The sequence below is a fragment of the Leishmania panamensis genome (genome assembly GCF_000755165.1).
Source record: "Leishmania panamensis strain MHOM/PA/94/PSC-1 chromosome 35 sequence".
In the NCBI taxonomy this organism is placed as follows: Eukaryota; Euglenozoa; class Kinetoplastea; order Trypanosomatida; family Trypanosomatidae; genus Leishmania; species Leishmania panamensis.
In genome coordinates, this window is record NC_025882.1 from 1,808,426 (window position 1) to 1,836,363 (window position 27,938).

The 27,938-nt window shown below is 56.8% G+C and overlaps 8 protein-coding genes across 8 annotated transcripts; 5 read left to right on the forward strand and 3 right to left on the reverse strand.

Moving 5' to 3' along the window:
- Positions 1-579: 579 nt before the first annotated feature.
- On the forward strand, positions 580-2,019 carry LPMP_354950 (hypothetical protein; the record flags this gene model as incomplete). Its single annotated transcript, XM_010705124.1, has 1 exon — positions 580-2,019. One exon carries the CDS (start codon positions 580-582, stop codon positions 2,017-2,019), a length of 1,440 nt encoding a protein of 479 aa, XP_010703426.1.
- A 2,575-nt stretch (positions 2,020-4,594) lies between these two features.
- Positions 4,595-8,218, forward strand: LPMP_354960 (hypothetical protein; the record flags this gene model as incomplete). Its single annotated transcript, XM_010705125.1, has 1 exon — positions 4,595-8,218. One exon carries the CDS (start codon positions 4,595-4,597, stop codon positions 8,216-8,218), a length of 3,624 nt encoding a protein of 1,207 aa, XP_010703427.1.
- Positions 8,219-10,518: 2,300 nt separating this feature from the next.
- On the forward strand, positions 10,519-12,342 carry LPMP_354970 (hypothetical protein; the record flags this gene model as incomplete). The annotated part of the gene is made up of 1 exon (XM_010705126.1): positions 10,519-12,342. The coding sequence occupies one exon, from the start codon at positions 10,519-10,521 to the stop codon at positions 12,340-12,342; it is 1,824 nt and encodes a 607-aa protein (XP_010703428.1).
- A 3,034-nt stretch (positions 12,343-15,376) lies between these two features.
- Positions 15,377-16,084, forward strand: LPMP_354980 (hypothetical protein; the record flags this gene model as incomplete). Its single annotated transcript, XM_010705127.1, has 1 exon — positions 15,377-16,084. One exon carries the CDS (start codon positions 15,377-15,379, stop codon positions 16,082-16,084), a length of 708 nt encoding a protein of 235 aa, XP_010703429.1.
- A 1,676-nt stretch (positions 16,085-17,760) lies between these two features.
- Positions 17,761-18,480, forward strand: LPMP_354990 (hypothetical protein; the record flags this gene model as incomplete). Its single annotated transcript, XM_010705128.1, has 1 exon — positions 17,761-18,480. One exon carries the CDS (start codon positions 17,761-17,763, stop codon positions 18,478-18,480), a length of 720 nt encoding a protein of 239 aa, XP_010703430.1.
- On the reverse strand, positions 18,477-19,400 carry LPMP_355000 (hypothetical protein; the record flags this gene model as incomplete). Its single annotated transcript, XM_010705129.1, has 1 exon — positions 18,477-19,400. One exon carries the CDS (start codon positions 19,398-19,400, stop codon positions 18,477-18,479), a length of 924 nt encoding a protein of 307 aa, XP_010703431.1.
- Positions 19,401-19,966: 566 nt separating this feature from the next.
- Positions 19,967-20,632, reverse strand: LPMP_355010 (exosome-associated protein 4, putative; the record flags this gene model as incomplete). Its single annotated transcript, XM_010705130.1, has 1 exon — positions 19,967-20,632. One exon carries the CDS (start codon positions 20,630-20,632, stop codon positions 19,967-19,969), a length of 666 nt encoding a protein of 221 aa, XP_010703432.1.
- A 433-nt stretch (positions 20,633-21,065) lies between these two features.
- On the reverse strand, positions 21,066-27,539 carry LPMP_355020 (hypothetical protein; the record flags this gene model as incomplete). The annotated part of the gene is made up of 1 exon (XM_010705131.1): positions 21,066-27,539. One exon carries the CDS (start codon positions 27,537-27,539, stop codon positions 21,066-21,068), a length of 6,474 nt encoding a protein of 2,157 aa, XP_010703433.1.
- Positions 27,540-27,938: the final 399 nt, after the last annotated feature.

Consider the following 27,938-nt stretch of genomic DNA (forward strand, 5'->3'; position numbering starts at 1 on the left):
CGCTTTTCCAGTCCTAGAAGCGACAACTCGAGCCGATTCGTATGGGACATCTCCTACCGGCTGACACGACTCACGTATTGACCTCAACTGTGTCCGGCCCAATCCTCGTGTGGTAAGAAGAGCGCCTCTTTGGGGGGACCTCTCTTTGTTTTGCCCTTCGTCTTCCTCAACAGCGCCGTCGTTCTTTACGCTGGGCGGAGACGCCAACGCCCAGTGTCGTTGACAGCACGAGAACAATCGCACTGGAGCCGCAGCACTCTCTCCCTTTCTCTGCACCCATGCGGGCCGACTCTATGGGCTTGTGTAGGATTTGGCATGTACTCTCATGCCGCGTGCTTTCCTCCTCCCACTTCGCCTTTCTTTTCTGCAACTCCTCTTCCATCTTCCCTCTTCCGACTTGGTGCATCTGTATGATCTTTTGGATGGGCGCGTGTCGCCGCGCCGCCCCTTTGCTTCGTGCATTGCCCAAGCCAAGTCTGAGTCCGTGTGCAATCGAGAGAATCCGGGAAGTGTGAGACACCCCCGATTTTTCCTCCTTCTGTCGCATGATCATTCCCCCACCCCACCCGAGCTCCTAGTATGTCATGCTACTCGGGTGCTTCAGGGCACGGTATCCCATCTACAGCCAACGGCCACGAGCGCACCACGCGCATTCTCGTCCTTGGCGAAGCAAGCGTCGGCAAGACTCTCCTCATCCGGCGCCTGTGCGACCACATTTTCGGCGACACATCTCTTAAGAACTCCGATGGCGGGTCAGGCTCCGCGAGTCCTTATCAATCACCGAGCGTGGTGGACGAGGACGATCTCGGCCCCGAATGGGGACCGACGGTGGGGATCGCTGTGAATGCCCTGAAGCGCGCCACCACGGTGCTGGACGACACCGTCGCCATACCGAATCCGACGACGCCTTCGCTGTACAATACGGCGACTGTGATGAAGTACACGGCGCCATCATTCAGCTGCTACTCTGGCGAGACGAACAGCTACGCCAATCCTTCCTTCTACAGCACCCAATGCTCGACCAACAGCTACGGGGGAACCAACAGTATGCTCCAGTATCGAGGGCAGGGCTGGACCGGCTCGAACAACTCTGTCTCCCTTCCGTATCAAATGACAACCCCCTCACGTCAACATCGAAAAACGGTGTTGCAGACCATCGAGTTTCATGAGTTAGGTGGCACCCACGGGTACCGCGATATCGCTCGACTGCCCCTGCGCAATATCCAATATGATGGTGTTATGTTTGTGTACCATCGCCGCAGTCTCACCAGCACGCTGTACCTCAAGGAGTGGTATGGCTGGGCTCGCAGCGTCTTTTCCGCCAGCCCGTGCATAGGTAGCTACTACGGCACCGGTGTCAGCAAGTCTACAAAGCTCTCGAAGAGGATGCCGAGGTTTATGTTAGTGGGCACTCAGCTATCCGGTGACGAGCTGCCCGCTGCCGCGGCTGGCCTAGGGAAATCTGTCAAGGAAACACTCCACATCCCCTCTGGCGCCATCTCTGACGAGACCCTGCTGGAGGGTAACTTGGAGGTGAAGCTGCGCACCCTGCAGTCCCCGCAAACGCTGACCCAGCGCAGTGGCGTGCTGCATACGCTCAGCAAAATGGTCAGCAGGCTAGTGTGGCCGTACCATGTATGCTGGTGTCTGTTGCACCCTTTTTTCTTCCTGTCCGAGCAGTATCAGGAAGAGATCCGGCCACGCGGCCGACTCATTGGGTGGGCCTTACGTGCGGTAGGGCAGCTTGTGTGGGTGCTTTACCAAGCGGAGCAGACACTGCTGTACGTGATAGCAGTCATTTTGTTCGGCCCCCATCAGCAAGCTGTGGTGCTCGGTCGATCGCGCTTGAAACAAACTCTGGAGGAGATGCTAAAGGATGAGCTCTGCGTAGCGCATGCGCACGCGTGCCGCCTGGACAGCAACATCTCCCTGCAGTCCTCCTTGGATGAGTTGGTAGCGTTCTTTGACATTCTCCTTCGTGACGATGTTCCAGAGGGAGACGTGCTGCGAGGCGTTTAACGTTGAGCTTCGTGGTGCGACTTGTGAGGTGGATCTTTTGGGGGCGCCGCTCATCCTCGCACCCGCCCCATCGCGTGTCTCTCCATTCCTCTCGCATTGTGCTACCTTCCTTCCGATATCATTGTCGATCTGTGCGTCTTTTCATTCCGAATCGATGCATTTTACCTTTCAAGCTCCTCTTCTCTGGTGGTAGGAGACACGTTTTCGTGCGCATGCGCATGTGCCTCTCTTTTTCTTCTGTGTGTGCCTTCATTTCCCACTGCCGACTTTTCTTCCGCTTTTAGTATATCTTTTTTTTTGCCGTTCTTCTTTGTCTGTCTCTCCATCCGAACCATCCACACCTACACGCACACATTTCCTTCGGACGCCGTGCACGTCTTGGTCCACGCCCTAGGGCATGAGAATGAGAGACTGTCTTCCCTTCTGTTTCTCTCTTTCTCTCGGTGTGTGTGTGTGTGTGTGTGGAATCGATCTGGTAGGTCTCTTTCAGCAGCCCTACGTTGCTGCCTTCATGCTCCCGCACAATCTCTCTTTTCCCTCTTGAACCTGTTTTCTACCAAGCTGCGTTGACTGCTCATCTTCTTTCCTCGTGCGTGAACATGAAGCTAAGAGCAAAGGAAGCGGTGGTGTGAGAGGAAGCAAGAAGAACCAGCGCATAGTACACCAACTGCTATCGCAGCGAGTTTGTCATGAACAAGCAACACCTGCATAAAATTGAATTTCAAAGGGGGGTAATTTGGGTCCGCTGATTGCGTCCCACCGCCTCTTTCCCATGTCTGTAAAAGAGGCGGTGGGCTGGGGGTGGGGAGGGGGCCATTAAGTCCCCCTACTTCTGCAGGAAAGTCCCACTAGGAGTGTCGAATCTTTTCTCTGTTCCATTGCGTCTCTGACCTGCAAAAAGACGTGCCGCCGGCTTGCGTGAGCGGTGGCCGTGTGGTGTGATGATGCGCCTCCAACCTGGTGCCGATGCCAGAATGCGTATGTTTCTCAGACCGGAGACTACCAGATTAGGGAATAGGGAAACAGCGTCGGGCGCGCGCTTCTGTTTCCTTGATTTCCTCCAAAAGGAAAGGAAAGAAATACGCGCCCTTGTCTCACTTGCGCGTATTTCGCATGCATCATTCACCCTTCTACGACTCCTGCTCTTGTTCTCTCTTTGTGTTGATACCTGTCGCCATGCCACACACACACACACGCTATCGCCTGACACCGTTTCTCTGGTGTGTTGACTGCATTTCTCCTGTTCTTTTGTTGCTGCCCAGTGCGCAGTAGTGCGTTCTCGCGTCCAGGTGGGCACTGGCGGTCGGAAGAAAGTGAGCGGCGCTGCTAGAGCACGTCTTGTATTGTGTGATTCCGCGCTGCGTACGGCTACGAGGCGCCGCCATCGTTTTGCAGCAATTTGATTGCCGCTGCCGTGGAAGGAGGCAATCGTCGTGGAGCGGAGCGTGGTCGGCATCGAGCTCTTCCCCCTGAGTGGACGGCATACGAATTCTGCCCTTTTCCTTCGCGTTCTACTTGCCGTCACCTTTTCTCTCCTCACCCTCCTCATTTCTCTTCACGGCTTTTTTGTGTTTCTATTTCTGTTAGACTCTCTTGTGTTGATTGACACTCTTGTAGCTCAGGAAAGAGCCTTTATGCGCTAAGGCTCGCGAGGAAAGACGACCATCCACGCACAGACAGACAGACGTGACACACGCACACACACAAGGGCGCCGAGCGTCTTTCTCATGAGGTAGGACACTTTGCTGTTTAGTTCCTGTTTTGCTTTGTTTTGTTTTTCTGGTGGGAGGCACTCAGAACTGACAGAAAAAAAACAAGTGCACCCCACATGCAGAGAAGTTTCTCTTGTATTTTTTTCCCCTCATCTGACGTATGTGCGTGTCCTCTGTGCAGAATCGACCCCATTTACCGGTTTGGCGTTTAATGAGGTGGCGCAGCGAGCCCTTTGTCTCATCCCCTCCTACTCGTTAGCTTTTTTGTTTGTTTAGTGTGGGGCTGTACTGTCCCAACGCCGGCGCCACAGCTCCCCTTTTCGGTCTTTGTTTTAGCTTTGGAGCCCTTTGTTATATCCTGCTCTTCGGCTTACGCTTGCACTCTTTCCCTTCATGGTCGCCATTTGTTCACGAAACCCAACTCATCGTATGTTTGTTAGCTCACTACCATTGCTTCCACCCCGCCTCCCTCTCTCTCCCTCTCTCTCCCTCTCGTTGTTGCCCTCGTCACACAGCTCCACTGGAATCCACTTGAGATAACACGCCTTGCTCTCTAACAAATAATTGGTAGCCGCGTGTTCTCCATCTCGTTTTTTGATTTCGTTCTCCCTCCCTCCCCCCCTCTTGCGGTGCAGTGATTATCTCCACGCATACGCCTTTACCTCTCTCCCTCCCTCCCTCCCCCCTGCGGCCCTCCCGCGCTGTCAGTTTGTTCGCGCCTTTGCGCCTCAGTGAACAGGGCGGAACGCTGGCCCAAAGAGCAAAACCAACAGCAGCATAAGCCGCGCACCAGAACTAGTGCGCGGCTACAGTAGCACCAGCCCCTTCGCACGCAACGAAAAGGGGGGAAAGTGGCCCCAACAATGGACTCCGCTATGAGTAAGCCGTTTGGGTCCGTGCGATCGACACATTCATACGATCGAGTCGTCCGCAGCAGTCGTCAAGCCTCCTCCTCGTTCGTTACGATTAATCAGAAGCGGTTGTGGCGTCCCTCATCGTCGCTGTTCCAGCCCATTCTGGATTACATGCCAAACGCCGCCCCATTTGCGCTGGCGGCCGCGAATCCTTTTCTGCGCCTCTTCGTCGAGCGCAACGTGGAGGGCGGTGGGTTTGTCATGAGGGACTACCAAGTCACCCCGCTCCTCCTGGGGAAGAACGGGTGCGGTTGTGGTGGCGCCTGCGGGGCGGACGCGCTCGCTCGAGAAAGCAGCAGAGGGGCCGTGAATGGGAGCTTGTTCGGGGGCTGTGACGCACGCAGGAACCACATGGCTGCTGAATACAGCGGCCTCGGTGCGGGCACTAGTGGCATGGTTGTGGAGGACGACGGTGTCATTGAAGCCTGGGATGACGAGGAAGGTGATGGTGAGGGCTTTCGGGAGGACAACAGCGAACCGCAGCTTGGTACGAGTATTAGGCTGGCTCGTGTAATTCCATTCCATATTAGTGGTATCGGCACACTGCAAGGCCTGAGTCCGCTGTGCAACCACTTCTACCCGTGTGTAGGCGCTCACCGCAGTGTTCCGTCCACAGCACAGGCCGTCAGTTTCTCGCTAAAGTCAAATGCTGCCGCGGTGGCTGACATGCACGACCGTGGGTGCCTTTTGGAGTGTTGGCAGAGCGCAGCGCTGGAGTTGTCCATGTGCGTGAGCGTCACCTGCACGTCAGACGCTGCCCTTTATTTTGCCACTCTAGGTGCGTGGTGGCTGTCGCGTTACTATGGTGTCTCACTGCGGCTTCATCACGCTCACCCGGCACAGGTAGCAACTTTCAAAGCGGCACAGCGTGCGCTTTCCCTAAAAGAAATCCAGCTGGAGAACTGCATTGTATCGGAGGACCTGCTGCAGTGCATTTCCACGTGCGCTGACCTCCTGTCGCTCTCCATCATCTCCTGCTCCGCATCGCAGCAGATCGCGCTGCAGTGCATTAATTCCATTTTGCGAAAGGGAAGCGGGATGCGGCCAGCTGGCTTCTCCAATACATACGATACCTCATCGGACGTCGACGCGACTGACGGGACGGGCAAACAGGACATGCGACAGGGTTTTGCCACGTCACGCCGTAATGGGTCCTTGGCGAAGAGGATGTCAACCGACTCCGGCCGTGATGGGAAGAGCTGGTACCTCTCTGGCATTCGTTCCCTTGGCTCGTTGAAGCAGCTCCGCTGCCTCCACATTCTTCACACCCCACTGCACGAGACCTTTCTGCAGGCGCTCACCACATGCTCCTCTCTGGAGTGCCTCATCCTGCATCGGTGTCGCGGTGTCCGCTCTCTCGAGCCGTTACGGCGGCTGCGGCAGCTCCAGTCGCTGAGCCTTCACGGCCTTTCTGTCACGGACACGGGTCTCCTGCCGCTTACCAGCTGCACACAGCTGCGGCAGCTAGTACTGGATGAGTGCCGACAGATCACCGATCTCAGCTTTCTCGCGAATCTGCGCGGCACACTGGAGCGCCTGCTGATGCCACGGACGCTGCTGTCCAACGCAAACATGCAGCACATCGGCCTGTGCGACAAACTTGTCGAGCTACACCTCCAGTCGCTCCGCCAGCTCACAGACATTGGTGGTTTGAAGAATCTGACAGCGCTTCGCGTTCTGAACCTGCGTGACAACCTCGTAACCGATGAGGGCTGTAGTGCGCTGTACTGCATGCCGAGCCTGCAGCTGCTGAACTTGGCATCCTGTCGCTGCATTACCTCTCTTGCCGCGGCACTTAGCACGTCGGGGCGCTGGACGCAGCGACTGTTGTCGCTCGACTTGTCACAGACAAACATCACTGATTCTGGTCTGCGGTGCATTCAGCAGTGCACCAGCTTGCGATACCTGAACTTGTGTGGCTGCAGTGAACTGAGGCTCCTGCATTGGCTGAAGAAAATGTACTCGCTGCGGTGGCTGCACCTTGGTGGAACTTACATCACGGACGAGGAGACAAAGCGTTACCTTCCCTACGCGCGCAACCTGCGCTTCCTCAGTCTGAGCGGCTGCTCTAACGTGCGGTCCCTCACCTTTGCCGGCAAGCTGCTGCAGCTGGAGTACTTGTACCTCGACTCTACGGGTGTGGCAGACAATGATCTTTCGTACCTGTGCTGGTGTCGAAAATTGCGCTACCTCTCGCTGCAGTCGTGCGCCCACATCCGAGACGTGTCACTGCTGGGCGCGCTGCCAGCGCTGCTGGAGCTAAATGTCTCTCTGACAGCTGTAGGCTCCTCGGTCGGCAGTGCGCTGAGCACAACATCCGGCGGCAGCGATGGCCGGAGCACCCCGCACGGCTCGTCTGCACTTCTTTGCTCGGTTGTGAGCCCTGTGTCGGCAGGGTGTAGTTCGTCACCGTCCTCGATTGGGTCCACGCCAGCTCTGCCATTAAGCGTTGGTGCCAGCTGCTTCCCCGTCGTGCAGGTGCTGCACATGAACGGCTGCAGTCGAATCTCCCGACTTGAGGAGCTGACGAAGTGTTATCCACAACTGCGCGTGCTTTACGCCGATCGCATCTCCGTAATGCCACCACCTAGCATTGGCTTCGGCTTCATCGGTATGGATGAGCGACGGCGCCTCGGTACGACGGTGCGAAGCCGCGGATTGCTGCAGCACAGGCGCAGCATGAGCATAAGCACTGATGAAGCAGACAGTGAGAGTCCGCCGGCTGCCAGCAGGTCGGTGATGCATCTTGGTGAAGCTCACCAGCAGTACGTGCCGCAGCCCCCGGTTGCACTGCGACCAAGCACCGCGCACGCAGTAGCGTCCCGCCACAATCCCCATCACTGTGGGAGTCCGTGTGGAAACAAGCCCCAGGTAAAGAGCCGATCAGTCTCGCTGCATCCTCCTGGCCGGTCTGCTCGCGTGATCCAGCTGATGCTTCGGCGTAGCTCCCTCACAGATGTGATGCTGGAACAGCTATGTGTTACCTTTGACTGCGTTTCTTCCCTCGACCTAACGAAGTGCACCGAGGTGCAGTGCCTCTCAGGCTTGGAGAAGCTGTACGCCCTCAGGGAGTTGATACTGACACAATCCTCCGTTGGCAATGACGGAGTACGTGTCATCAGCGCTTGTGACACGCTCGAAGTGCTGCGCCTCACCGAGTGTCGCAGTGTTACCGACGTATGCTCTCTCGGCAACCTGCGTAAGTTGCGCGTGTTGTGTCTGGCGCGGACACAGTTGACTAACCAAGGGCTCGAGGGCATTGGACGCTGCCTCGCACTGCAGTACCTAAACTGTGCGGAGTGTCGTTACCTGTCTGACGTCAATGCGCTCGGCTCTCTAAAGCACCTGATCGAACTGCACCTCGAGCGTACAGACGTTGACGGCGCTGGGATTGCGGGAGTGATGCGGTGCTCATCATTGCAACGGGTCTACTTCACGCGGTGTCAGCGGCTCACTACAATTGGCGATGTTCGAGCGTCTTTGCCACAATTGGAGGTGCTCGACGTCTATGGCACATCGATCCCGACGCGCGTGGCTGGTCAAGGGCAGCAGTTTGCCTGCGCTGCCATGTAGCGCGGACTGGGCGTGTTGCTGCTGTTTTTATTTTTTCCCCCTCCGCCTTAATCGGTCTCGGGAATGCTCATGTGTATTAAACGGTGGATGGGTGGTTGGGCCGTTGACGTCTGCATTGTTGCCGTCTTTGATGTTTGCTCAGCCCAAAGTCCTCCTTCCCTTGTCCTCCCTCGTTCCATGTCCACGTTCCTTCCATTGCGGTGTGTGTGTGTGTGTTGTGCCAACATGATGCGTTTGTCGTCGTCCCATTTTACAGTGCGATGGCAGCAGCTGCTAAACCAGAGCTGAGTGGGAGGAAACAAAGTGCAAAAAAAAAGAACAGAGGACGCGGAAAGGGGCCGCTCCTCCGCAAGTACCTTTGCGCGCTGAACTACGAGTAATCACGCACAGGCATGGGGATTAAGAGGTGGCGTCACGTGGGCAAGCGCGCACAGCAAAGAAGTGGGCACAGCGCACCGGCCTCTGTAGCAGTGGCATCTGCAGGCCTCTTGTGTGCAAGAATTCCGCAGTTGATGCCGCCTAAAAGGACCTCCGTTTCGCCCTTACTAACCGCCAGTTGATCAAAAAAAAAAATGCTAAATTTGTTCATCATTACCCAACCACCCAATCCTTTTTCTCTGCTCACTTTCTCTGTATCGCTGTACATTGCCGCCATGGCCCCCGACCATTCTTCTCATCGCGTTTCATCGTTCGTGCTCCACCACGTGGACTTCTCCACAACACCCATCATACTATTCCGCCTACCCACACTCCTTTCATCGCGAAACAAAAAGCGTGACGGCATCATTTCTCCACCCCCCCCCCCCCCCACACACACACCTGTGATCGCGTCAGGAAAGGGGGCTGCACACTGTCTTGGTCTCTTTGTCGCTTATTGTGTGGGTGTCTGTGTGGAGGGGTAGGGAGCGACGCGCACCGCTGCTACAACCAGGAATTGCGCTGCTCCACATCGTTATCTACCCCCCGCCCTCCTACGTTTCTCCTCCAAAGCAACGTACGAATGAGCTCGAACGACCACCAAGTGGCCTCAAAATTTTTCCATTTTCATTTGCTTTTACGGTTTCAGAGAAGTGAAACCGCGCTAGAGATTCCAGACGTGTAGAGAGAACTGACGCCGCTGTTCTGGACCACTGAATAGTCAGTCTCTTTTCTCTCTTCCACTGGAGCTCCTCCCTATCCTTTACTTTCTCTCTTGTTTTCCGCTTCTCTATTGCTGTATTATCTCCCTTGCCTTTCTAGGTGATGCTATTCTTGTGGATTCACAGGAACATGACCTGTTGTAGGTAAATGCGGCCTGCTGTCGTTGCACTTTCTATTGTTGTTTGGTATTTTAGTGATTTGCTTCCGTGAGTCCCTCTCTTGACTACCGACTCCATCGAGTGCTTGTGCTGTTTCACATTCACCGTGAGGACGTCCTGCCCTCCTTTGTGTGACGCGTAATTTTGATTCTTTCTGTCTGTACTTTATCTGCACCAACTCACGTTGTTGTATCCGCAGGTGGGTGGAAACTGTTCGTTAGGGGATTACCTAGTGGTGATTGTTCCTGTGACTCTCTCTCTCCCTTTCTATTGGCTCGCTTCACGCTGCTCTGGCTCTTTCGATCCCCCACTCTCCACTATTTGTCTCCCACACGGTGCCGCGGCGTTGTTCTTGTTCTTCACTCTGTCTTCTATTCGCTTTGAGTGTAGGGATTTAATTCGCGTGGGCCCTTTGTATTGCCGCGTTGACAGACGACATCCGCTCTTTCTTTCACTCGCGCATTGGAACTCGAGTGGTGACACGGTCTCCTTCACGATCGTTCCAGCGCTCTCGGTAGCCCGTGCTTTGCCTTGTGTGTCTGACTTCCTTACGGTGTGGACCTGTGCATTTCTGCCCTTTGCTCCTCCTCCTCCCTCCTCCGTTGGTCGCTCGCTGGTGGCGAGTTGGGAACGCTCGGGTGGGTTCTACTTCGCTCCTCTTTGTTGGACTTTTTTTTCACCGCCTATTGGCCTGCTTGCCTGCCTGCCCCATCAAGGCCGCCCTCTCTCTCTTCGCGGTCTGTTGCGTTTCAAAATACGACCACACAGGCGCACATCTCTTTTACGACTGCAATATAGAAGACAAAACGAGCCTTTTTGGTTTCTTCGCCAACGGCGCACTTGTGAACCTGCAGCGCTATACCCGCTGCAGCTCTAGCAAGTCCCCACCATCGACTTCCAGCCAGACAGCATTCCAGACAGTGGAACTGTACGGACTTCCTCTGTGTGCACATCGACAATACTGGAGACTCGCTGAACGCCAGACCATCACGGGAAGCAGAGATGAGCGGAATCACGGTACAGCTCGTGTTTGCCTTTATTGGCACGCGCGTGCCGTACTTCATCCCGGAGGCGACGACCGCAGCGAGTTCTCCTGCGCGTTCCCCGTTTGGCAACGCGTCTTCTGTTTCGTTTAACGCGCCAGCACCATCGTCGCTGCGCGCGGACTCTACTGGGACATCCCCAAGTCTTCCATGCATTTTGACAAACCAGTTCACGGCACATAGACTGCTGTCCCGCCTGGCAAAGTCTCTGGAGCCCTCCCTGCAGGCCACAGCGACAGCCGAGGACGCCACTACCGAGTTTACCAGGCCATCGCCGACGTTCTCCTCGCCGTTCCACAAGCCCCCGACATTTGAGCTCTTCGACTACGCTAGCCTCAACCCGCTCGAGGACAAGGCGGTGCTGCACGACGAGCAAGTCCTGCTGGTGCTCTGCGACACCGCCACTACGACACAACTTGTGGAGGTACTTCAGCTGGAGTGGTTGGAGGTCTACAGCGGGGTACACCACCCACACCACCACAGCCGCTCCTCATCCACACTTGCCCTGCCGCATAAGACAGACATGGCGGTTTGCACGACCGAGGAGAAGCTGAGGAATGTGGTGCATGCGCAGCAGGCACTTTGCAAGCCTGTCGCGCTTCACCTCTCTCTTTTAGCGAAGGAGTTGGCGTCACGCGAGGCGACGCTGGCGACGCAGAAAGAGCAGCTATCGCAACTTCGATCCTCCATAACAGCGGTCGTTGCTACTGCTGGCTCTTTTACGCGAAGCGGAAGCGACTACGCCTCATCGCAAATGTCGCCTGATCGGGCTGCCTCATTTCCACTATTGGCAGAGCTGGAGCCGAGTCTAGCCTTAGAACTAGCACGGAGTACCACTGATTCCGCACATCTTCAGAAGGTAGAAGCACCACTGGCGTTCTGCGACGCCCGATTGCGCGCAGTCGAAACCCTGCTGCAGCGCGCCGCAAAACACCGTGTCAAGCTGTTGGAGCTCGCCGCTGGTGAACGTGCCACAGAAGAGGCGTTCGAGAGTGGCCCTGTCAGTCGTGCCTGCGCAGAATACCTCGAGCGCGCCGAACAGGACCGCAGCGCAGCAGAGGCCATTATTACGGATTATCAGGTTGAGATGACTCGTCAGCTGAAGGTAGTACGGCAACTGATCACCTACATCACCCAAGTGAGGAGACTGTTGAGCAAAGCCAAGCATGACATGGGCGTAGTCGAGCTGATCCTTTCACGACTGTCTCTGACGGGCTTGCGACCTCGGCTAATGGAAGAGGCGGAGGCGCTGCTGTGTCGCCGTGTCATCCTACGACGGGCTGCCCGTCGCCAAATGCTCCTATTACAAGAGACAGAGTTTGTTGGACTGCAGCAAGACCTGGAGACCTTCTCGCAACGGACGGAGGTGCAGAAAGTGCTTCCTGAGAAAGTGCGCTGGTATCTGCGGGCGCCACTGCCCACTCTTCTGCCGGAGGAAGACCCCGTCGCCACGCTGCTTGACCATGCTCTAATTGACCGCGAGGAGGATGAGGCACAAGAGCTGGTGGAGAAGACGCGCGTGTGCACGGCAGACTCCTCGGATCCGGCAAAAAATGCACTGCAAATCAGTAAAGTGTTGCTGCCGGTAGAGCGACTCACACGGAGTTTGGAGGAGGCCCGTGCGAGTGTTGCGCAGTACAAGAGTCATGTGGAGGAGTTGGAGGAGAAACTAAAAATGTACGAGGCTGCCGATGCGCTCTCGTCACCGCTGCTGCAGGATAGTGTTGTCAAGTCGTCATCCATGGAAACCCAAGCTGGAGGAGCATCGGGTAAAGAAAGTTAGGAACTGTGGATCCGGAGTCCAGTCACACAGTGACTCTTCTTTCATTGCCTTTTTTTTCCTTCTCCCTTGAGCGCAGGCCGAGCACTTTGTGGTGTGGTGCACCAACGCATTCCTCTATACACACATGCGTATTTCTGCGTAAGGTTGCCGTGTTGCAAAAGGTCTGTATGCCCGTTTCTCCAGGCACGCTTTGTTCCTCGCACTCCGTTCAAGCACAAAAGCGCACGATCACGACGAGGTGAAGCAGATCGGGGGCTGCTACAGAAATGTTGAGCGCCGCAGTGTGACAAGAAGAGAGGAGGTGTGTGTGTATGTGTGTGTGTGGAGGCTGTAGTGGGCATTGGGTTCTTTTTTGGGTCCCTTGCTAGCTGGTTCGTTTCGTCGTGTGAGACTATCCATGTGACTCCGTACCCCGCTCGATATTATAGGCAGTGATGATCACCACCCACTCACACATACAAAGCGGTGTTGCTATCCCACTTAATTGTTGTGATTCGCCCCTCACCCCTCTTCCCAGCTTTGCTCATTTTGTTCGTTTGTTTCTCTTTGTCTTACCTTCTATGTGTGTGTATACGTGTCTATTGTGAAAAAGGGGGGAAGGAAGGTCACTGCTCAGTTGAGCAAGTAGGGAGTAGCAGTGCTGTATGGTGAACTTGCGTCGACCGCGTGTGAACTTCCTAGGGGGCTGAGTGAATGTGTGGGCGTGTGTAACCTGCGCGGTGGCCTAGAGTCGTCTCACTCCTCCCTTCCGTAGCACAGCTGCGCTTTTTCACTTGCTTGTCAGCGACTGCAGACTCTTTCCACGCTTCGCCGATCCCTACCGGTCCTCCCCACTCTCTTTCCCGCTCTGTGATTTCGTTCGTCCGTGGAGGGGCTCTCTTCTTTTTTTTTTTCGCTTCTGGCGGACGTCTTTTCTCCTTGTCGCCTCTTCCATGGGCCCACTGAGCCTCGGTGCCGTCATTCAACTGCTCGCCTTACAGGAAGTGCACCTCGGCTTCTCCTCTCTCAACCATTCAGACGAACTCGGAATTCTCCACACAAGGTGCACAGGCACATATAGACACCGGCACACCTAGTGAAAGAACTACGCAAGAATTCGCAACTGAAAGGAGCACTACATGGTGGGTGGGTGGGGGGGGTGTCTCGCGGATGTCAGGACCCCTTCACGGAGCACTGCCATTGCCCGACAGCTCATAAATGTCCCACCACACCCAGCCCTCACACTGGGAATTCCTGCAAGCCATTTCATTGGGGGCGGTGCTTCAGGAATCAGCAGCCTCTTGAGCGTATTTCAGCCCCTCTCCACCACCTTCCTTTTCTCTCTTCTATCCCTTCTCCCCATACACCAAATTGCAGCCTGGCTGGAGAGCATCGTCGACAAAAAAAGGGTACAAACCCCTCCTCCCAATTCATGGAAGGGCACGCCCACCTCTCGCCTCGTTCGCTCCTCTCCTTTCCCTCTCTGTCCTTCAGAGCGCGCTGCGCCCATTTTCCTCTTCGCAGACACACTGTTCTGGACAAAGAAAAGCAGAGCTCTCTGCGCTCGACTTTTCTCTGTGTGTCGGCGTGAGCAGGTAACGACCTCCCCTTTCGATATTTTTTCCCCCAGCGCACCCCTTACCAAATGCGGCACTGATCGACAAAGAGGCCCAGCAGCTGAGCTTCTGATCTTTAATGGTACCTTTTCCGGCAAGGCTCAACAGACGCAACGCTGCATGTCCGAGGCGCTCTTGAGTCATACTCCTTCATCACTCACCGCGTCAACTTGTGACGTGACCCATCATTGCACTGGGCCGACGGACGAGTACAAACCCACAAGAAGAGCCGTTGCCGGCGCTACTGGAACACGCACTCTCCCCATTACGCCTTTCCATTCTCTGGGGGTTCTCTCACTTGAAGAAAAGGACGTCGCAGTGCGGTGTCCAACGCCTTCCATATCGAAGGAGCGCGTCCCTCTGCAGAAACCGCCTCGTTGCTCTATTTTCGCGTGGCAAAGGGACTTTTTCGCACCTGTGGCGCACGTCCTGGCAGCCCCCTCCCCCAATACTTGGCGATAGCGAAAATTGCGCTGTTGACTTCAGTGCTGTGTAGCCCAGTTCTTAGTCGTCTTTGTCTCCTACCACTTCCTGTTTTCTGCAGCTGGTGTGTTTCGACTGTAAGACGAAGATACGCGACACTCGGTCATAGCGGTCGGCTACGGGTGTCGTCGTATTCCTCTGCTTTGCTCGCCTTCCCTTTTGCAATTTTTTCTTTTTTTTTGGGTGGTGTATTCCTCTGCACTTACAGCGGTTTGGCTTTCGTGTTATGTTTTGCTCTTCGCGTGCGCCCTTCTCTCTCTCTCTCTCTCTGTGCTTCTTTTGATTTCAGTTGGCGTCTGCTTTGCCTGAGCACTGCGGCTGGCCCCGTAGTGTGGTGGTGGTCCCATTCTGCCCATGTCGTGGGGGCGTGTGCTCGGTGCGTTCTTCTACGTGGCCCTTGTCTGTCTGCAGTGTTGATCACTCAAGCGCCCAGGCACAGCCACAACTCCTCGCCACTTTCGTGGCTTCACTGTATCACCACCTGGGCTTCACTGCAATAGTCAAAGGAAAAAGGCCTTCATACACCCAGGGCGGCTTCTTTGCACCAAGCTACAGCTGCTCTCCTGTGAGACCGGCGACTGGACGTGTGCTCGTGGTGTGCCTGCTATTCATCTTCTAGCTTCTGACTGTTGCACCTTTTGAGAAACTTCCGCATTCTTTCCTTCTCTCTCCTGTCACTCCAAACAACGCGACGCGCTTACAGGCCCATGCATAGACCCACGTGTAGACGGACACCCTCTGGAGACTCTCGTATGGGAGGGCCGGTGTCGTGAAGTGTCACACTCCAGTAGCTATTGCATCTTGTTTGCTCTTCCCGCTCTTCCCGCAAGACCCGCGTCTTTTCGCATGTGTGTGTGTGTATGTCGTCATGTTTGGGTGTAGAGAGTTAAGACCGTTGTGAGGCAATCCGCATTAGCAGAATCAGTGCGGGTGCGTGCGCACCGCTTCCCTCTGCCATGTCTCTCTTGGCGCTGAACGTGTGCCTGATAAGCTCCGCCTTCGACGTAGTGGCGCTTCCACTATCATTGACGCTGTGCCCCGTCGAGGTAAACGACGACGTCGAGGACACCTCCTTGTGCTACGGCCTCGCGCCACTCACGGAGAAGAGCCACAAAGGGTACGGCTACGCACACTGTACCGTGATGCAGCTCTGTGCGCGTGCGCTGGATTTGAAGGCAGTCCGTGACATTGTACGCGAGACGTGGTTGAAGTTCCGCAAGCACGTGTTGGAATCGAAGGAGTCGCTGGTGCTAACCGGCGTCGCTGACGGCCCTATCTTCGCAACAACGGAGGATGGACGGGCCGTGCGGCTGCCAAATATCACGGTGGAGCGCACCCCTGACCTAATATGGCTGCACGAAACCATCGTGCGCGAATTGGACCAGTACCGTGTCAAAGTAGACTCGGAGGATGTGGCCAGGTCCGCCTTCCACAGGAAGTTCCCCGCCGATAACAATAGCGCCACGTCAGAGTGGATGCTCTCCTTCACAAGCCAGTACTCTCACGAAAACTACGCGCCACACATCACGCTCGGCGCCTGCACCGAGAAGAACGTGGCGGCGTTTTCGCTTTTGCAAAAGACTGAGATCTCGTGGAGGGAGTGCCGACTTGTTGTGAGCCACATGGGAAACTTCTGTTCCTGCTTTGAACTCCTTGAAAGCTGAGCATGTCACACCGACGTCTTCACGCTCGCTTCTCTCTCTCTCTGCACTTTTGTTTTCGTGTTTTGTTGTTTCCAGTTGTTCGTCCGCTGGGATCTCCATATGTCTGAGTATGCCGTACTTTGTAATTCCCCCACTCCTCCTTTTTCTTCGGTCTCCCTCCCGCTTCCGCTTCTCATCCTCTTCGATTTTGAGCGTGCTGTGTGCGTTGGTCTCTTGTATCATCCCACTTCTTGTGTGTAGAGGATGAACTGTCCTTGCTGTTCGTAGTGCTGGTGGATCTAATGTATCTCTGTACTTGCGTGTCTTCCCTTCTCTTTCTCAGTTGCTGGGGAATTCCCACTGCTTCGGCGTTGATATTATTGGCTCTCGCAGTGCTCATGCTACTTCGCGTGCCTGGTCTTCTCGTATGTTGCACGACTGATCCAGGGTGACGTACATGTTTCCTCCTCATGTGTTTTCGAAAGAGTGAAGCGGCCCACACGATCCCTGTGGTGGCGACAATGGCTGCTGCTACGCGGTGTATCTTTTCTTTCACGCACCCACAAACACAAGCGGAGGAATGGAAACGTGTACTGTCATTTATGTATGGGTACTGCTTACACATCTCCCCCCCCCCCGCGCTGCTGAGCAGCGCATGCCCGTCTAGGGGACTTAACGGCACCTTAACTGTACTGTTGGTGGTCGTTGATGTCGGTGCTGACGGATACGTGCTTGACGTCGTTCTTGGATCGGTCATGTCGACAGGCATCGCGCAAGCGACTCCTTTTGTGAATAATGGGGTCATTGCCTGTTGGCTTCTTGTTTTTTTTTCTTTCCACTGCCGACATGGTTACTCAGAACCATTTTCCGATACAATGACGTGAACAAATAGGGAAACAATAGGAAAGGGCGGCTTTCTCCGAATCGCGCTGCCAACCCCTTGCGTGTTGTAAGCGAGGGCTTGGCAGCGGCGTTACACGACTGCCGCATAGCCTGTGCTTACGCGCACGGCCGCTCCTCAAGTGGCGCTGCTTCTCCACTGAGACCGTTGATGTTGTTGGTCTCGTCTGCCTTTTTTGTCACTCTCGCTAACTTGTTCGCCTACTCCCTATTCTCCGCCTTTCTCAGTTTTTTCCCAATCCAGCGCGCGCTACAGAGGGCTACTCAACCCACCATTGTCCACACACCCCTCTTGTTTTCTTAAGCGTCCCCATATATGTATTTCCTTGCGTTTTCCTCTCTCCTTGTTACTCCCAACTGTAAGTGCTTACTCACTCCTCATTGTACTGTTCACTTCCCTCGCACTTCTGCCGTGGTATCGGTGGCTGTGCCACGCGTAATCTCTCCGCTACCACTTTGCATTGGCTTTCTTTTATTTTTTTTTTGGCTATTTGTTTGCTTCGCACCAGCTCTCCTCCTCTTTCCCTGGACACCTCTGTAAACACAATAGCTTGACGGTGTCGTCGTGCGTTGGATCAAGTAGACCTTCAGAGTGGGCACGCCGCACTTCCTCGCCACCACCGCAGACGACCCGACTCGCAGGCCGAGAGACGACCAGCAACACGAACGTGTTAGGTAAGTGTCTCATTCGTTTGCACGCCTTACCCTACCGATTCCTCAGAGGCTTTTGTATTTCTGTCCTTTTCTCAGCCACACACACACACACGTTGCTGAGCACTGCCACATGTGAAGGAGTCATGGGCGTCTTTCTGCCCATCATTGCCGTATTTGCCACGGCAGCGTCAATGTGCATGGTGCTGTCGCCTGTCATTACCGTCGGCAATATGCGCGCCGCCAATTCGGTTGGCGTCGGGACAATCACTTTCTTTTGTGCGCAGCTCCTCAACTGCAGCGTGTGGGCCATGTACGGCGTCCAAACCATTAGCTTACCGGTGATTATCTGCAACACAGTGGGCTCTGCCACTGCCGTGTACTGCATCCTGACGTTTCTGGCAGTGGCCCGCATGCAGGAGAAGGCGGGGCATGTGCTCAGTTCAACGAGCTATCGCTCCTCGCTGAATTCGGCGATATTCACCGCATTTCTAATTATTCTTTTCATGCTGTTACTTCTCTATCTCATTAATTGTGCCAACTGGAGCTCTACTGCACAGCTGAACGGCATCCTGGGCGGGTGCTGTAGCGTCTTTATGCTGAGCTCGCCCCTCGGCATGGCGAAGGTCATCATCAGGGAAAAAAACGCCGAACCGCTGCAACCAGAGACCGTCAGTTTCGCAACGTTGAATAGCGTTCTGTGGGTGCTGTATGGTCTTTTGAAGTTCGATATGTACATCACGATTCCCAATGTGCTCTGCACCCTGGCGTGCATCTTCCAGGTCTTCCTGCTCGTGCGGTACGGCCGCCGCACGGCACAGCGCCTCCACATCGCCGAGGCGCTTTCGCCGGTTCCTGTCGACTAGGGTTGCCTTCCCTCGCGCGCCGACGGGAGGCAGACGGGTCCGCCGCCGGCGTCCTGCACAACCCCCGTGCCGACGCCGGTCGTGCGCGCGGGAAGGCACGGCGCTGGCGGCGTTTCCGCGCCGTTGCGGCGCCGAGCATCGCGTTGCATCTCGCGGACACCGCCGTAGTACGCGAATCGCTCTCGCGCCTCGGTGGCGGCACGGGCGTGCTGCGCACTGCGGATGTCTGCCTCGGCGGCTGCGCCGCCTCTAGTAAACGCCTCGGCACGCGCGCGCTCGTCGTCGAAGACGGGGTACTCGTCGAGAAACCGCAGAGCAGGCAACGCTGCAATCCAGCACTTGCGATGGTGTGGTGTGTGGCGACACAGCCCGTTTCCATGAAGCAACAGGGTGCGCAACGTGGTGCGGTGGCTGAATAGGCACGCCATCGTGGTCTTCTCGTCTTCGATGCAGTTGTGCGACAGATCGAGCGAAACCAGACTGGAAAGTCCCTGCACTCCGTGGAGGCACTGCAGCCTGTTATGCCCCACCAGAAGCGTCTCTAGCTGTGGAGCAGCCTCGTCGAGCCCATTGAGTGTCACAATCTGGTTACAGGCGACATCCAAGGTGCGCAAGGCTGGCAAGTGTGGCAGCGAGTCGAGGTGGGAAAGCGCGTTGCAGGAAAGGTAGAGGGAGTCGAGGCGGGTGAGCGCCGCGAGCGCGGCAAGATCGCTCAGGGCGTTGTGGTCGAGGTAGAGGACGACGCAGCCGGTGAAGGCTGCGAGGCCGTTGAGCTGAGCAAAGCCGAGGTGGTGCAGGTAGAGCTTTTCGTTGAGTTCTGGTGTGGAGTAGCCCTGGTGCTTCCTGCACTGCTGGAGGATAAGCGACTCTGTCATTGTTGTTGCGCCGGCGTGGCCATCTACGCCGTTCCAGGTCTCCATTGTTCGTTTTTTGGTCTGCTCAAGGCTTGCCTTCTTCCTCGAGACGATCGTGTGCGAGAGCACTTGGAGAGAGAGAGGGGGGGGGAACGGAAGGGGTGGCAAGAACGGGAGTCACATCCAACGTAAAAGAAAGGGGCGAGACCGAATAACGCAAAAGAGGTCGAGCACCAGGTGGCGCATACGATGGCCAGAAGAGAGTGCACATACAGGGAAAAGATGCACGTCCTCCTTTTCTGTGGTTCTTTGACACCTCTCTCCGCTCAATGGCGAGCGACAACGAGGATTCCCTGGGGCGTCCACGCCACGACTAACACAAACGAGCGTGTGAAGCAACTACTCGCAGCGATGCACCTTTGCAGCTCCTCTGCTGTCTGTCTTTGTTTTTGGTGGCTGCAGTGCGAAAGGCATCGAGTGAACTGAGGCATTATTTTTTTCCTTTTTCTTACTCGCTCGGTTAACAGAGCCCAGTCCCTGTGTGGACCACCAAGAAGGTCTCGGCGCACCATAACACAATCGCGGAGGTAACACCACGACCTCCGTCCAGACTTATGTCGACATGCACCAGGTTAGACCAACGGGTTCCGGATCTGCTCTAAAAGTGGGACCTTGCGCACCTGTATTCCCTTCATCGCCGCTTGCAGCAGCTGGCTCATTGTTGTTGCCTCGCACGCGCCTTTGTGGCAGCAGTAGTACACGCCGCCGAGGGAGAGGCCGCTGCACACCACCACGCTCGCTATCGCCGTTGCCGCCTCCTCTCGCGCAAGGTCCGCAACAATGGCACCATCGTGCCGCAACGCGGCGCTGCACGCCGAAAACGAGTCGTAAAGCTCCACGCCACCTGCGGTGAGGGCGGCGCACAAGGCGGTCGTCGCAGCGTCCCAGACAGCCCCGTCGTCGTGCACTATCTCAATCAGCACCTCCACGAGCAGTTGTGGAATGCGCTCCAGCACTACCGCTTGCTCTGCCACTCCCTCGAGCGCGAGGGCCATGTCGCGGTCGCTAGAGTTGTCGAGATTCAACGAGGACGCTAAGCTGCGGTGGACTTGGCAGCTGACACGGCCGCGCGTGCCGCGGTATTCCTGAACGAGCTGCTGCGGCGGGCGGACACCACACAGGACGCGTGTCTGACCAATCTCGATGCAGGCGCTACTGTGACAGTTGGCCAGCATGTTGGTGGCGACGTGGATGGCCCGCACTGCCTCCGGAGACTTTCGACCGTCAGCCCGTTTCATGGGTGCGCCACGAGTTTAGATGTTCCAACAACAACAAAGAAGAGAAGTGCGGTTGCTCTTCAGTGTGTGTATGTGCGCATTTTGTTTGTTGATTGGACGGACGCCGAAAATGAAGAAACAGCAATGAAGGCGAGGACAGCATATAGAGGGACTGTAGCTAGAGATGGCGCGCGCTCGAGGGGCGACGATGGGTGCACCAGGCACGGCCGTGCATCACGGCATCACGAAGGGGGTCGCTGTTCACAGATGCCTCTGCGTACCCCCGTGCACGCACCTTGAGAGGCAACAGACGAGAGAGCGAAGTAATCGTAGTGAAATCAGAGACGCAAACTGGAGAAACAAAAAATTGATGAGATGTCCATCATGTCAAGCGCACGAAATACCCATTAGCAGATGCCACCGCCGCCAAAGATTCAAATGACGCCTCCGCGCTTCAGACTCCGCCAAACAGTTCTAGAATCTCTGCATCGGTGAGGGTGTCGACGTTGAAGGCCTTGTCCTGCGCGGTTGCCATTGCTCTCGTCACGGATTCGTGCACCTCGCCGAGCGGCGCAGGCATGGGCATAGACGGCGCAAGTAGCCCGTTGCCTGTCCCGTCTCCTGTTGCACCGGGTCCATCTTTCTCGTCAGTATCCCCTAGTCCCAATTTTCCCAGTGTCGCCCCATCGGCATCGCCGAGCGGATAGCCGGACAACGATGTGTCCCATGCCAGGAGCGACTTGAACATCGGGTAGAGGTCCTCGGAATGGTCCACCTTCACCTTCGTCTGACGCACCCTGCGCTGCATGCGAGCCACATCGAGGGTCATCTCGCCTGGTCGGATGACGACGGTGGGAACAGGGGTGACGACATGGCCCCGATGCCCAGTGCGTTCGGCAGTGGCACCGCCGATTGCGGAAGGCCACGCGGCACACGCACCAGTAGCACCGCTATAAGCTTCAGATCCTTCTGACTGTGCAGAAGAAAACCGCTTCTGCACGCACACCCAGCACCCCTGGTGCGGCCTCATCGCCTGCACAGTGCAGACCGTGTGGAAAGCGTGACCACACTTGTACACGGAGACTGTCGAAGGTACGAGGTCGGGCGCGGCAGCAGCACTCACCCCTTCTTTCGTTGGCAGCAGCAGCGGGAGCTGACTGAGATGAATGTGGCACAAGGCACAACAGTCCGACTGTGGCACCACCCCCATGTTCAGCATCTGATAGCGCTCACGCCCCAACAGCACCGCATCACTCTCTGCCGCAAGCTCGCACAGACGATTCGCCTCGAGGTCGAAGGTGAGGGAGGCCATCATATCCAAAATAATGGGCTTCAAGGAGCGAAAGGATTCGCCCTTGTTCTCTTGCACCACCTTGTCCACCACGACAGAGATGTCGGTGGAGCACATCATAGATCGAAGGATGCTGCATGTGTACTGGGTGTAGACCGCGACAAGCGCATCGACACACCGTCTCTGCTCGCTGCTAAGAGGTGTGGTCAACTTCGGCAAGTGCTGCGGCAGCGGCCCCACGGCAGAGGGTGGATGTCCCAGTGACGCAGCTGTCGCGCCTCCATGGGACGCCATAGCGATGTGAGCCGCGACATCCAGCTCGCTGCTCATACCTGTGGGGTCACTGCTTGCGCCTGGTCGAGCTGACGGCGCCGCCGTGTCCAGAGCACGTAGCCGGTCGTCTTGCGTCATCACCTCGCACAAGAGCCGGCGCGGCACCATGAAAACATCGAGCAGTCGAAACCAGTACTCGGGGCGTTGCGGAGGGCCGCCGGGAGAGCCGTGGCCTGCCGCAGGAAAAGGGCGCGAAGACTCAACTGTAAGAGTGGTGGCGGCGCCAGTGGACAATGCCCCACCACCAACACGGTTCGCTTGATACTCGCTGCAGAGCTCCTCTCCAATCGCAACAAAGCGCCACAGTTCAGTCGCAGAGTTCAAAGCGGTGACCTCGAACGACAGTTGCGGGGCATCCTTTCCGTCAGCTGAGCGCCCTTTGCGTCCACGCAGTGTTACGGCTTCGCTTGTATCAGCAGCGGTTGTGTTTGTTAACACTAGTGTAGATCCGTCACAGCTTTGACCGCCCTGTGCCTCAGCCATGGTTTCCGCAGCTGTGGCCAAGCTGGTCAAAACCTCTTCGCGAAGGGCGCCGAGCAGCTCGCGCACTGCCCGCAGCATCACCATTATCGCGTCCTCGATCATCATCGCCTTTTTCAGCAAGTATACGGAAGCGTCAGCGATACGGTGCTTGCGCACGGCACGCAGCGCTAGCTGCACATCGTAGGTGACTCGGTTGCCCTTTTCCTGTAGATAGGTGTGCACACGCTTCGGCGCATGCGCACAGAGAAGCTCGATGTATGTATTCTGCAAGTTCATATCGTTTGCCACTGCCTGGTTCCCTTGGCTCATCAACTCATCGAGGTAGTCCAGGAAGGCGGCGCTAGACCCACGAAGCAGCCGCACCACTTCGCGTTGGTTCGAGGGCAGGTAGTCAAAGATGAACTGCGCGAGCGCCGTCGCGTCAATGCGGACGAGCAACTCCACCTGACTCATCACCGCTCGCTGAAGGGACTTGATGGCCGCATCGATGGGAGCCGTGTCTGTCGCGGCAACAGTAGGGAAGGTCACCGAAGATGTCCTACTGAGCTGCTGCCCACTGACGTCGTCAAAGCCACCGCCCACCCCAAGCATGGACGACCCGCTTCTCAACAACGTGGGGTCGCTGCTGTCCCCTACGTTCACGCAGCCGCGATCCTCGTCGAGCATGGTGCTTCCAAAGCGGTGACTGCGACTCAGCTCTTGCTGGACGCGGTTCATAATTCGCGTCTTCACGTTTTGCAAGTGCTGCATCTCGCCACGAAGCATCTTAAACACATCGTACTGTAGCTGCGTGTCCACGCGGTTCTGCATGGGGTCGATGTAACATGCAATCGCTTCTGCATATCGCTGCTCCTTGCATAGGAGGGCGGCTAAGCAGCGCGCCATGCGAAGCCGCGTGAAGTGCGGCTGAAAGACGGAGACACGATACGACGGAACCAGATCAGGGCTCAGGACACGGAGCAGGTGCTCCTGTAACTGCCTCCGCTCCTCAACTGTCTCGGCGCACTGAAACGCAAAGAGCACGTCTTGGATGACCAGGTCAAGCCAGACGTCGAAGCGCACAGAGGGTCGGTCCAGTTCATCGTTGACGAGCTCCTCGGAGCCCGTGGAGAGAAAAAGTTCGTTGAAGATAGCAGCACCGGAGAGGAAGGTGTGGACGGCGATGTAGGGCGGGAAGGGGCGCTGAGCCAGCTCTGCCGCATTCAGCACCCGCAGGGCCGGCAGTCGACTCAATGTTTCATCGTCAAAACGGAAAAGATCCAGGGGACCCTGCGGCTGACCGCTCGATGACAGCAACTCACTCTCTGTTGCATGACGTGGCCGGGTGCGCGAGCCCCCGGTTAAGAGGAAGTACACACTAGACACGAATTGGGTACGAGAGAGCCCATCCGCTGCGCCCCACGGACTAGATGGGCCTTCGTCGGAGAGGGCAAAGAGGAGAACACGCATGGCGTGCTCCGGTTGCCGTCGCAAAAAGCGGAGGAGGTTGTGTGCCGCACCACCCGCACGGCTGCCCTCGGTCCTGTCATCGCTGGAGGTCGTCCGTAGAAGATATTCGAGAATCGCCTTCTTGGCAAGACGCTGTTCATCGATGGCAAGATCGGCCCCTGGAAGAAGGCTGCCACCTTTCAAGGTGCACTCGACGAAGTCAACAGCCACCGAGGCGACGTTGACTGCGTGAAAGGGACGCCAAGGCTTTTCAACCCGTGGCACGCATACGTCTGTGCCACAGACATTCACGTGATGGGCCTCGTCTACCCTCTGCTCCTCCTCCAGCGCGTACGCGAGGGCATCCACATAGCGTTGCTGCCGCAGCGACAGGATAGTCACAGTGAGGCGTATCAAACCGTGCTCTTGCGCAAATCGCAGTAAACTAGGAAAGTCCGTGTCGAGGCACATGAGGGCGAGTTCCATACGCTCCTTGCCGCTTGTCTTCCCAGCTGAATCGCCATCCTGCCCTGCATCGAGCGCGTCTTCTTGCGCTTCCTTTCTCTCGTCTGCTGCGCGCTGCCGCACCCCCAGCGCTACTTCCACCGCATAAAGCTCAGTCTCATCCAGGAACAAGTGAATAAATCGCTCAATAAGCGGCTCTGGCATGTAGGTGATGATGCCGTGCCGGATGCACTGCTCCATCACGTATAAGAAATGCGAAAGCAGTCCCCGCTGCTGAAGCGCGAGGGCGACGGGGCCAAACAGCAAATTCAAGCCGTCGACCGCGCTGCAGTACGATGCAATCTCCTGCAGCATATCCAGAAGGAACTCAACCCCGCTACTCGGGTCACCGTTTCCCGTCCACGGCTTTGACTGTGCGCCAGGGGGCTTCCCTGTAACGCCGGTGGTCACCAACGAAGGGAGACGGCTCTCTACGTATGCAATGAGGATGCGCTCCATAAATTGATGGAGTTGGCGGCGGCTGTTCACGACGTTGCTGCTTAGGCCAACGGTGGAAAGCGCCACTTCTTCAGCAAACCCTTTCGCGAGGTCCAGCGCTTGTGTGAACTGGCGGCGCGCCAGCATTGAGGACAGCCTTTCTCGCCACGAACGCAGAGCAATACCGTAAACGTGGTCTTTGCCCATCAGCAAGGCCGCGGCGCCGTTCGACGCAGCGGTCCCGTGGTACTTGACACCACATAGACGGCTTGCAAAGCCGACGTACTCAAGAGAGCCGAAGCGGTGCCGCTCCGCCACGATGGCCACCGAGGCGTCCATGAGTTGAGCGTCTTTGTTTTGGTCGCACAGGAGCATGCTGCACCCCGCTAGTGGCACCATCTGTACCAGCGGCGCCGTCACCCGGAACAGGACAAGCCGCTCCAGACCCTCCAACGTCGGCTCCCTCGCCGCCGTCCTCCGGCTGCCGCTCGGCTCTGGAAGGCGCAGATTCATCAAGAGCAGCTCCACCTCTGTACTCCACGAAATGCATAACAACAGCCGAGGAGTCGCTGTCCCTAGCTCCGCCACGACAAAGCGAACCAGCTCATTGCCGAGCCCGGATGAGGGTGCGTGTGTGTGGCGCGCCACACCTGTGACGCTGCCCTGCAAGCCGGTCTCTACAAGGTACACCAGCACTGCGTCATTGCTTACTGTAGCAACAAAATGCTTGCCAGGGATGGTGGACCACGCCGTCCGCGAGATGCCTGCCGCGGCGGCGCCGGCGGCTGGCGGGAGCGGTGGGGGTGCGCAAAGCCACGGCCCACCGACGTCTGAATCGCTTTCCACACCATCGCTAGATGGTAGGTGCTGCTTCACCGTTCCCAGATTGGTCATGTAGAAGCTGCTAGGGCACGGCAGCGTGTCCATGTCGCTGATTGGCGCTGCCGCTGAAGCGGAGGTGATGGAAGTGGCGCGCAACATGTGCTTGGCCATCACTTTCCAGAAGTGGAAGAGCTTCACGGCGCCACTACTCTCCAAGACGAGAATGTGTGTCGGATCACGATGCAGGTGCACCACACGCAGCAGCGGCACCTTGGCCTCGTCTGACACAACTCGTAGAGGGGTGAGCGTGTACAGCGACCAGAGAACAAATGTGCCTCTAGCGTGACCGGTGGCTGCCGTTCGCCCATCGCCCCCCTCATCGGCCCCACCAAATCTAGGGGCCGAAACGCAGAGTGACAGAGAGACGACGGCGCCACGCGCGTTCTCCACGCTTGCTTCCACAGAGCCACATGTGCCCAGCACGGTCCACCGGTGATCGAAGAGAACGACGACGCCAAGTGTGGTGCCTATGGCACAGCTGAGCGACTGCAATCCTGTGTGAGTCCCTGGTGAAGCGGCGCTTGAGTGTGTCGGTGCCGTGGTACTTGTGTCGAACAGCTCTGCAAGGGCTACACAGGTCGGTGCCCCGACTGTTTTTCGCAGGCCCGCCAGTTTGTGGCGAAGCGCAATGTGCTCGTGAACGTGCAGTACGGACTTGTCCCATTGAGTCTCGCACTGCACGGACGAGGAGGCCAGCTCTTTCGCCTGCTCCAAGACCAGGTCCACCGCATCTAGCTCCTCATCACTGACTCCACTGCTGTCCGCAGCCGGTGCCGTCGCTCCAGTGGCCCCTGCAGACGACGTTTCGCCCAGCAGATCACCACTTACGCTTGACTGCTGGCCCTCCACAGCGGCGAGAATGGCTTCGAGGATATCCTGCTCTTCTTTCAGCACCGTCGCCTTGGAAACTGGGGGAGGGGGCACAGCGCGACTTCGTTTTGACGAGCTCGCACCTTTGCCACCTTGTGTGACGGGATGTAAGGAGGACGCAGCCGAAGAAGTGGCATCGACGTTGCTTACTGACACTGGTGGTGAGGTAGATGCAGCACCACCGTTTAGTGTGTTGGTAGCTGCTGGTACTTGTGTGTCTGCCGCACTGCTGCGACTCCATAGCTTCCCGGGCTCATCCGGCTTCTTTTCCGCGCCGTCGGCGTTCTGCCTCTCCTGGGCGGTAGTGGAGATAAACGGTGCGGCGCCGGCGGTGATGTTCATCAGCTCCTGCAGCAGAAGCGCTTCTTCGTCAGCTGCCAGAGTGTACGAGCTGCTGGAACGCGAAAGGGGACGCGAGGAGAAAGACGTTGTTGCGAGTGGGGCACCATTGGCGTGTCTTGAGGTCCGAGTGGACATCGGCGATAGCGAGAACGCGTCGAGTTGTGGCAAGCGCCGCAATGCGTCCTCGACAATGGACTTCTCCTCTCGCTCGCATGCTTCGTTGCTCTCCACAGAGCGATGGTTTCGATTGAAAGTCTTGAAAAGGGCATCCGACGTTGTCTCAAGAATGGAGGTAAATGCCCCTCCTCGTTGTGGGCTCGGGCCTTGATGAACCCCTCTGTCGCCCCAGACATTCATTTAGGAGGCGTCGCTAGCAAGGGGACGGGTCAGACGGGAAACGACTGCAGAGAACTCCTCAAAAGGAAACAGAAAGTGGGCGACACGGGATTTGCTGCATGAAGCAGCGAAGAGGAGAGGGGTGGTAAAAGGGACTGAGGTAAGCAACTGTGTGGCACTCGAGAGGCGAGATACACGGCGCCGAAGGTGCGACACTAGCAGAGAGCACTTGAGCCCTCACTATGAACACGACTACCACCTAGCGTGGGCGAGCTGCGATGGAGAATGCCCTCCCCCCAAGGGTAGCGAGTGCAAAGGCGCCCTTTCGTTATTCCTGAAGCACACTAGGGATTCCCTCGGCGAACGTATGCATGTATTATATCCACATATATAGGTGTGTGTGTGGGGGGGGGGCGGGGT